Below are 10,000 nucleotides of genomic sequence, written 5' to 3'. Positions count from 1 at the left end.
AAAGTAGATCATTACCTTTCTGCGTGGCAAGTTTTAAAAAAATCTGTACGTGGGAACGTTTTGGGCGCGAACGTCCTTAATTGCCCTCAGTAATCCTGATAAATATTCATTTTACTAACCTCAAATTGATGGAAACCTGTCAGTAAACTTTGGAGCATGCATGATGGGATTTAAAGAGGCATCAGTGAGATGAGGTCCGTAAGCAATATCCACAACACTGTGTGCCCTATAGTCTAAGTAAAAACCTTAGTTAAACTATTGTTGTGTGATCACAGGTCTGTTCATTTAAACTTATTTTGTTTAGAACAATGTATGGAAAAGCCTATCGGTTAGCTAATAGACAGGCATACAAGACTGTTTATTCTTGCTGTCCTGGCTGGAAACAACAAGGCAAAGGTTGTCCAGTTGGTAAGACAAAGTACTGATTTTACTCTTCAGTAAAAAAAAGGTCTGCATACGAGCCAAGTGGCCCATCAGGCCGGAGCTTATCCCGGTTTCCATGGTATGAAGTGACTAGGAGTATTTCTACTTCCCCCTGGATGGGATGCCAGTCCATCGCAGGGTTACCCCCAGCATTTCGCCAGTACCCATTTATACACCTGAGTGGAGAGAGGCACTGTGAGAGTAAAGTGTCTTGCCCAAGAACACAACACAATGTCATCCTGGCCAGGACCCGAACCTGGACCATTGGCTCCGGAGTCTAGCACACTCACCACAAGGCCACCGCGCCTCCCACAGATACAAATGTATACAAATACCAATAAAAAACAAAGCAAAATGCCAAAATGTTATTTCAGAATGGAAAACAGGTCTTGTTTGCAACATGAGACTTGTAAGAATTTGAAATTTAGACGGGCTATCCAGACAGCTCCTTCCTTAGGCAATAATGCCTTCAAAATTGCTGTGTTTCCTTGAACTGCAACATTATCAGTAAAGTATTCATGGTTCTGTTTTCATACAATGAGAGAATGTGAAGATTATATAATGTGTGTATTGTTTTTGTTGTTCAGCTGTATGCACAAGCCTTTGTGTTAATGGAAATTGCACACAGCCAGATACATGTTCGTGCCATGCTGGATTTTATGGGCAGACATGCAACAGAGGTAATTTTTTACAATATTTATTTATCTATCTTCAACATGAGTGTACAGTGTTTGAATCATTATGATAACCCTCCCTCACAAAAAAATTAGATTTTAATGCTATGAACAAATCGTGAATGTTGCTTATCACAAAAGTATTATGTTGTTAGCAACTTGAAGTTCTCCAAAATAGTTTTAATAAACAATGCATAGCTTCTGCAAAATTTGGATGTTGCGATGCAAAAATTGAGGGCTGTGAAATGAAAAAATGAGGGAACCAAAGACTATTATTCCTCTTTTTATCTAATTGCTTTTAACCTTTTGTGTATAATATGAATTTTTTTAAGAGCTCAGGAACATTTTATTGTTGGAAAGTCACTTATTAAGCCATTCATCCCCAAATTGACCCCCATTGATGAGTAAAATCATCTGGCATTAAATACAGTAAAATCAGGACCAGGGGCCCATTTTTCAAAAGTCCCGAAACTTTTAATACCTGCCATTTTCGGGCGTCACAATTCCCTTTGTATCTGAAGAACAGAGAGGATTTACATTGTAACTTGTTGAACTTCACAGTCAGTTTGCTTTTTGTTACCTTGAAAACATGTTTCCTGAATAAGCAGTTGGCGGGTTCACAAATGGCTTTTTGGGCCTGAAATGTTTTCAGGACTTTCAAGAAAGGGGCCCCAGGATGGAAAGGGTTAAGACATTATAAACTGTTATAAATTATCATTAGTCTTAGGGCAGATTTGCACGTATGATTTTTCTGGCATGCGACAAGGTTACAACAGGACTATACAACATAAATTGTTCAGTGTAAATCAAACCAACAATGTGATTAGAAAAAAATTTTGTAGCATTTTAAAATGTCAAGTGAAGCTATGATCCTCGCAGGTATGAACGCAGTTTTTGCGATTGCATAAAGAAGCCTGAATAATTCAGGATTTCAATGGGGTTTGAACCCGTGACCTCATGATACTGGTGCGACGCTCTAACCAACTGAGCTTTAAAGCCACTGACATTGGGAGCTGGGCTGCTCATTTGTGGTGTCTAATGTTCCTGTGAAAAATTGCGTTCATAACTGCGAGGATCATAGCTTCACCTGATTTCATATCCACAGTTCATATATGATCCATTTCATATACATGTATCTTTTCATCGTTGATTTTAAAATGTGTTTTAAAATGCTGGGACAATCATAAGTCATGTCGTAGTATAGGCCTGTCATAAACTTGTCCCATGCACCTAAAATCGTACCATGAAATCACCCTAAGAAACTTTAAATTCATGAATAATATACTGTAACATTATTTGGAAATTTTTTTCTACTAAATGTTGAATGCTTTTTCTGTCAAAGAATGTCCTTCTCATAAGTGGGGTCCTCATTGCAAGCATGACTGCACTTGCCGGAATGGAGCCCAGTGTGATTCCCGCACAGGGAGCTGTACCTGCACCCCTGGGTGGCAAGGCCAGTTTTGTGAAAAACCATGTGACCAGGGTCTCTTTGGTGACAGATGTCAACAGAAGTGCCTTTGCATGAATGGTGGTACTTGTGATCCTGTTACAGGAAACTGCACTTGTGCTTCAGGCTACAAAGGAAAACAGTAAGTGCAAATTATGTCTCACTGATGTAAAATCCTGATAGTGCACTGAGAGGTACCTCAGACCATAAGAGAACATTTCCCTTCAGAGGATATCAAACTGGTAGGATCAACTGGTTGAGCATTGCACTACCCTTTGGAAGTTGCAGGGTGAAACTCCAGGTTGAACGTCACCCATGGTCTTGAAATAGCTTAGCATGAAGTCCTGCCTTTGTAATGACATCTCCATATACTGTAGTTATGCACAGGGGACTAAAGATAGCCATGAAGTAAGACCCCTGCCTCCCACCTCTGTAAATGCGGGATCTAAATTAATCTTGTTCTTGTAAAGGGGCAATCTTACTCTGAGGGTTTTTCTCTGAGTAATCCAGTTATCCTCCCTCAGCAAAATCGACTCCCAGCTTATTCCATCTGGCTGTGGTACTGTGCTCTGAGATCATGCATGGAAGGGTGAATTTGTGCCTCTAGCACCTTAAACCATTTGCTTTAGGCAGATGGCAGTACTTAAGGAAAACTCTGATTTGGGACCTCCACTGCCTTGCTGCCATACCCAGTCATGGGGAATGCTTCAGGAGTGAACCTCAAGGAAAAATCTGGAGTGGAGCACCTACTGTAAGGTGTTTGGATCATAAACCTTGACCTTCTTTCGGGTGCTCCTGCAATTTAGCTGATGCCAAAGGCTGCTTTCCACCTCAGCAAAGTTGAGAAAGGAAAGTAAAGGAAAGGAAAGGAAAGGAATTTTTTTATTCAAGTGACTAGTCGTTCTAGCACCAGAACACTAATTGGCATGGCCTCTGATAGGATGCGGAAAAAAATTAAAGATTACGCGGAAATTTTTGGTCATATTATGCGGAAACATGCGTTGATTATGCGGAAATTACACCGGATTATGCGGAAATTTAAACAAGTTATAAAACTAATAATTAGGCCCATCCAATGTATTTACATGTACATGCTTACGGTAAATCCGTAATTGAAATTGCAACCAATACAATCGCATTTGTGACTGAATTTTTGCCCTTTGTGATTAAAATACATGGAGGAGTCACCAATTTGCGACCAGCTTTCACCGTTGAAATAAAAGGGTTAGCAGTTGGGATTTTGCCGCAACTTTTGGTAAAATAAATAAAGTGATAAAAAATTATTTTGTTTCAATTTGGAGATAATGGAGCAAAATTATAATACATTTGGAGCGCGATCCATTCCCTCGATCATTGACTTAGGGCGCGTTCAATTGACCGTAATCCGGAGTAGGAATACATGGAATACAAGTTGAAAATCCTTCGCTTTTGCGGAGATTCACATTAAAATTGTCAAGTATTTGCTAAAATGCTATTTTAAATATATTTTTATCATCCTTGCAGCTTCGAAACGCGCCAAACATACCATTTTAATCGTCACTCCAGGTATTCTTATTCTGGAATAGGGCCAATCGAACGCGCCCTTAGTTTCTATGCGGAAGATGCGCATTTCAGTGAATTATGCGGATCCGCATCGCCGGATCCTGTCAGATGCCATGAATTGGGGACACTGTAAACCAAACTTAACAATTAACTCATTATGTGCCTCCTGCTTCCTGAACTTTCATTTCCGGTCGCGTTGCTATGATACCAATGACGTCAGCTTGTTGCTAGGGACCTCGTTCGCACGTGTAAAGGAGATGAGTTGAGTTTTTGTCAAAAAATGTGCGTGAGAAAGCAATGTTGTTGAACGTTCTGAATGTAAAATCGGAGAATAAAGTTGTACAAAACGAACCAGCAGAGTTTTATCGTCGCCCAGCAGCGACAAATTAAGTCTTGGTTTTTGAGGAGAAGGGAAAACAAGAGTACCCGGAGAAAAACGTCTCGGAGCAAAGTAGAGAACCAACAAACTTGACCCGCACATGACGCTGAGTCTGGGAATCAAACCCGGGCCACATTTGTGGGAGGCGAGTGCTCTCCCCACTGCACCACCCCTGCACCCCTGGGCATCCCAAGGTCTCTAGAAACTTTGCCCACTGTGCAGTACTTTTATTTTGTGGGGTTGAATTTTTGTGGACTTTGCAGATGATTCTTGATTCACAAAAATAAGTTCCAGCAGAAAAAACAAATACCAGGAAAACAAAAAACTGGAGTAGACTTTACTCGTGGTAATATAATTTAAGAATGGTTTTTGCTCAGTGACTGAGTTTACTTGATTTTGCATTTTATCAGCTGCTTCAAAATCAGCTTTTATAGCTTGACTTGAAGTATTTGTTGTAACCGGAAATACATTGTTGTTGTACCGACCAGCTTTGCAGTGACTGATTACAGAAATTTCTGAGATGTATAGGCTGTTGTAAAAAAGTAATGAAAGTCAAGGCTGCTGCCTAATGGTCGCCCAATCGTCTGGGGCTCCTTATTTGCAAGCACGGGTGACCAAATTTCTGAACGAGCAGCGCGAACGGGTGCCTAACTTATCACAAGGTGATTCAACTTTACTTCTAATTAATTAATTCTGGGCTCTTAAAAAAATGACTCGGGGCTACTAAAGGCAGCAGCCTTGAAAGTTGAAACATTACATTTCCTTCCTTGTTGATGTCTTAAAAAGAAACCCCAAAAATTAGTTCCCAGCGGAAATTTCAATCAATTTGAGCTGCAAAAATTTGTTCCTGCAAACCTAAAAAAATCACCAATCCGCAAAATAAAAGTGGTGCAAAAATTTCATGCTACACAGTGTACCTGCGCCATGGAGAGGTCACTCCCGACCAGTGCCACTTTTCAAAGTGTCAGAAACAATCAATAGAGCCTGCTGCATCAAAACTGGACTATAGAACCACAGCATGCACTGCAACTCAACTACAGACTAATTACTGACGCATATTTGATAGTCTTCCATGACACTGTCACAATTAGTTTCAGTGATTTGACGTGTTCCTTCCTGAAGCATTATCTGATGTCTTATTACTGGAAAATGGACCCTGTTTAATTTAACCTGTTAACACTTCAAATGCCCCAGGTGGCCAGTCCAGTTGAGGAGTAAAAATCGTCTGATGATAGACAGAGTAAATTTGTTAAGTCTCACTCCCAGGAATCAATGGGTTAATTATTTTAAAATAAAGTTTCATACAGTTAGAGGATCTGAATACCTTATCATCCAACCCCTTGCATGAATTGTGGAAGGTGCGTTTAAAGATGTGATAATTACTTTTTGTCAAAGGAGACTTTTCATTCTAGCTTACGAGTTTCAGCTAATTGACCATTCTCTTGATTTCTGTTAAGGTGTGAACTTGAATGTAGCCAGGGGTGGTATGGCCAAGATTGTCGCAGCAGTTGTACCTGCTTTAATGGCGCCAAATGTCATCACATTACAGGCAACTGTAACTGTACTGCAGGATGGCAGGTATTCTAAATATTCTTAAAATGATACAAATTACATGTAGCAGATTGCTTAAAAAATGACCTCTCCCAATAGTGGCTTTTCAGGGGCATTGACAAATTAATGATGCAACAGACAGGACAACTTTTAAGAATTTAAGTTGGCCAGAGGCAATCCAGTTGGCTATTTCTAAATGCAGCAGAGGATCAAAATTAATATTTAGTGGTTAATGAACAGTCAGGTCTTGCAACTTGGAAGTTTGAATCTCAAGGCAATTGGTGGACAAGTGTCCTAACCATGCGGCCATGCTGCTTTTGCCTTTTTGCAGTTGAATGCTGTTTACATGCAATATAATTATTTATTATTGACTCCTAAACAACAGTTTTTTATGTTCTTGCCGCTGGGAGGTTTATGAAGTCATTGCACAGCAAAAATACTGAATTTCTTCTTTGAGTTTTTATTGGCGTGCTTTGATTGATTTCTGAATATGACTGTCAAATTGCATTATTATTCCTTCAGAGGCTGTTGTTATTTATGTTTAGGGCTATCTGTGTGCCACAAAATGCCCAGAAGGTACATATGGTTTGAACTGCTCTCAAAAGTGCATAAATTGTTTGAATGGTGCAGTCTGTAATCACATCAGTGGCAGCTGTACTTGTGCTCCTGGATATCGTGGACACAGGTAAATAAGATTACAACTAGGAGCACAAGTTTTACCTTCGCAGTCAGCGGTTTGTTAGATATGGGCATGTGCCTGGATTCCTTGTGTTCTTGGTCCATAGGGCGTTGTAGCAGTTTTGTTGGCGTTTTAGTCAGCGTCTTCTGAGCGTTATCATTTTCCTGAGTGTGGGGACTCCTTGGAGGCTGTCTCCCCTCCCCTGTTCTTCCCTTTCTTTCCACTGTTTTATCAGTGTGATGGGTGCCTGTTTTTCTCTTTCCGTGTGGGGGCTCATGGCTGGGTTGCCTGGATTTGCCAGCCATGGGAGTGGTCTCCATCTAGGAGCTGGCTGCCAATAGTGAAAGCTCTTGGATGTCTCAGGCACGCAACCTACACTTTGCAAGGCAGTTGTTAATTTTAACATTGTGTAGGCAATGATGAAATATTGAAATAATGAAATATTATTGTTTGAGGTATTGTCCCAAACAGCCCCTCTCAGGACCACATGCACTCACCCAGACGATCATGCTTCACTTAATTATATGGCTCCTGGCTTCAAACCATTTTATGAAAACATAAACTACTCCAGATGTTTGATTTACCAAGTTTTAATGCAGTAGGTGCAAGTATTCTATAAAAACAAAAAAAAAAAATTGGAAATGGAATACAAAACTTGTCAAAAATAGGGTCCTTGAAAGCTCTTGAAAAAACCCTTGAATTTTTGGTTGTAAAATGTGTGAAACTCTCGATTTGGCCTAGCAACAAGACAAAGGGACAAAATTCTAAAAAGAAGAAAAATTATAATTATAGTGCATTGCTAGTATAGAATTGTATCACACGATTTATTATACATACCTGGCTGCACTATTTCTTCATTTGTAAGAGAGAGAATTTATTTGCATTGTACAGTGTACATGTAGTATGTACAGTATGTATGCCTTTTGCAGCTTGTGATCACAGGGTATGAAAACGCCATAGTGGAATGCAAATTGCCCACTGGGGCTGTGATGATCTGAAACAAAGAAAATTGAAATTAACAAGTGCTTTACATTTTACATGTCCCAGTTCCACTATGGCTGTTTTTGCACCATCTGATTACTAAGCTACAAAAGTCCCATGATTGTACAAAGACAAAGAGAGTAATGTAAATACAGCAACTGGTCACCCAAAATAACTTGGAAGCTAATTGGGGGGGGGGGGGGGGGGTACTCCAATAAAAATTGGTTGGGGGCGTGTGTCCTGCTTTTTGAATCCCTTTATTTCAGCCCAAAATGTACAGGATTGTTCCTACCATATTTGAGACCTGACAAAAAATTTCAGACCTATTTTAGCTGTTACATGGTTGGCATGACAATTTGAGAAGGGCTTTTGTTGATGGTGTTATTGCCTAATGATGAAGAAGCAGCTTCTTCTAAAAAACATACCCAATTAAGACTTGAATGCACAAACCATACCCTATTTCAGACCAAAATGGTAAGTTTTCAGATCAAAACAGCTAAACAACCATTCCCTTTGGGTCCACCCCCCACCCCCTGGGAAGCTAAACTGGTTGGGTGGCCAATGATCAATGATTCTCACTTGACCAAATTATGCTCAATGACTCTGATTTTATTCAGGTGTGGTGACGTCTGTCCTTTAGGAAGCTATGGACATTTATGTTCTGAAGAATGTCGTTGTAAGAATGGAACCTGTTCAGCTGTGGATGGATCATGTAACTGCTCTGTGGGTTTCACTGGAGCATACTGTGACAAGCCATGTCTACATGGATCTGCTGGACTCAATTGCACCCAGCACTGCAATTGCACAGCTTATGGAACCTGCAACCAGTTCACTGGAAAGTGTCAGTAAGTATGGCTGTGATCTGTCAGTTGTAACAGTCAGAATATTATTGGCAGGGGTTTCAATAAAGGTGGTGGCTGGTTTGAGTAGAATAAAGTCTGACTATTGTCAATGTCAAAATGAATTTTAATCTTGCATTTGAAAAATCTGTCTTTAAATTTAGGAGAAAAAGTAGGGGACTTCTTTGAGTGAAATACCTGATGCCTTCGTTGGCAGTGTTGGTAGTCATTGTTGATTGGTGTTGATTTTGACCAATGAAGCTCTTGAAGAGCCTGTAGGAGGAAACAACCTAAATCAGTACTAATAGTGCATAAATAGATTTACTCTGAGCAAAATGATATTTCCTTGGCCTCCTTTGTGGTTTTGGCATCATTCTTTACTCGTGACATGGGACAGTTCTTTGCGGGAACACAGGGGTTTTAATAAAAGAGTAGAGTACCTGACTGCTTTCAAGTTAATTGCATCGACAAAGGAGATGCTTCCTAATTGAGTGGTTGGGTGTCCTGTTTGTTTGTGGTTGGCCTGTGCATGTTCTAAGCATGAGAAATCTGGTAAAGAGGTTGTGTGTCGGTTCCAAATCTGTGCATCACAATAATAGCAAACGTCACAATAGCATCCAGCATGCCAAGCATTTGTTATGCGCCATTTTGAAATGTCACAATAACATCCAGCATGCTGATTAATCATTCGGAAAAATTTGGGAAAAATTGGAGGAATTTATGATCGACACAATTAGCCAATCACTGGCCAGTTTTTATCGGAATGGGTTCTCTGATTTGCGGAAGATCACCTTCGAACGAGACCGAAATGGCATCCATGCAGGAGTGTGAAAAACAGGGAATTCTAGTCAAATCGTGGAAAAAATTACATAGATAGCTTGTTTAGAGCCAAGGGAAAACATCTGGGTGGTTTTTATGGCAATTGTGAAAGATAATTCATGTCAAGTTAAGGTTAGCATCTCAGTTGTTGTGTTATCATGTTAGTATTCCACTTGTCGTGATTAAAACCTTCGGTCGGAAACATGTTTTGCACTCTCAAAATTACCTCCAGAACCTACTTTTTGCGTAGAATAAGCTTTTAGAATGATGTGCTTGTGTTCTGAGATTGTTTGACATCACTCACTCACTCACTCAGCCGGCTGCAAGGCTGCATATCTCAATGCCCAAACTGGCCCGTAATCTGTTGTCCTTTCGTCACGTCGCAAAAAAAAAAAAAAATCATAAAATATTTGGGATCGGTTCATTTCTCTGAAATTTGAAAGGATGATTGCTAACACATGGAGAAAGAATCAGAAGTGTCATTTCCATGAAAACACCACAGGATTTCATCCACAAGTAATTTAGAGTGACAAATCAACTCCCCATAACTCAGTCTGGGAGTAAAAGGATTAAAATGCTCTATGGGAATACAGCATACAGGAGCCTAAAACCCCCAGGCGGCGCACTAGTTTTTATCTTAGGTTTCCACGCAGACGTTCTTAGGGC

At 40.1% G+C, this 10,000-nt stretch overlaps 1 protein-coding gene and 1 long non-coding RNA gene across 3 annotated transcripts in view; one reads left to right on the top strand and one right to left on the bottom strand.

The window, feature by feature from the left end:
* Positions 1-10,000, top strand: part of LOC138041930 (multiple epidermal growth factor-like domains protein 11) — a 45,626-nt gene that overhangs the window by 8,816 nt on the left and 26,810 nt on the right. For both annotated transcript variants that reach the window (XM_068887624.1, XM_068887623.1), the window contains exons 3-8: positions 305-408; positions 1,011-1,103; positions 2,440-2,686; positions 5,923-6,043; positions 6,562-6,701; positions 8,294-8,521. In XM_068887624.1, the coding sequence (XP_068743725.1) occupies positions 305-408; positions 1,011-1,103; positions 2,440-2,686; positions 5,923-6,043; positions 6,562-6,701; positions 8,294-8,521 (933 nt within the window). The remainder of the gene's footprint in view (positions 1-304; positions 409-1,010; positions 1,104-2,439; positions 2,687-5,922; positions 6,044-6,561; positions 6,702-8,293; positions 8,522-10,000) is intronic.
* The window catches only part of LOC138041932 (uncharacterized), a 3,270-nt gene continuing 856 nt past the window's right edge, over positions 7,587-10,000 (bottom strand). Inside the window, exons 2-3 of the long non-coding RNA XR_011130899.1 lie at positions 8,714-8,788; positions 7,587-7,689 (exon numbers count right to left, since the gene is read on the bottom strand). This is a non-coding gene — a long non-coding RNA (uncharacterized lncRNA). The remainder of the gene's footprint in view (positions 7,690-8,713; positions 8,789-10,000) is intronic.

This window comes from Montipora capricornis, chromosome 3 (genome assembly GCF_036669925.1).
Source record: "Montipora capricornis isolate CH-2021 chromosome 3, ASM3666992v2, whole genome shotgun sequence".
NCBI classification, from domain to species: domain Eukaryota; kingdom Metazoa; phylum Cnidaria; class Anthozoa; order Scleractinia; family Acroporidae; genus Montipora; species Montipora capricornis.
Note: the sequence above shows the minus strand (reverse complement) of the source record. Positions and strands in the feature narration are given on the sequence as shown.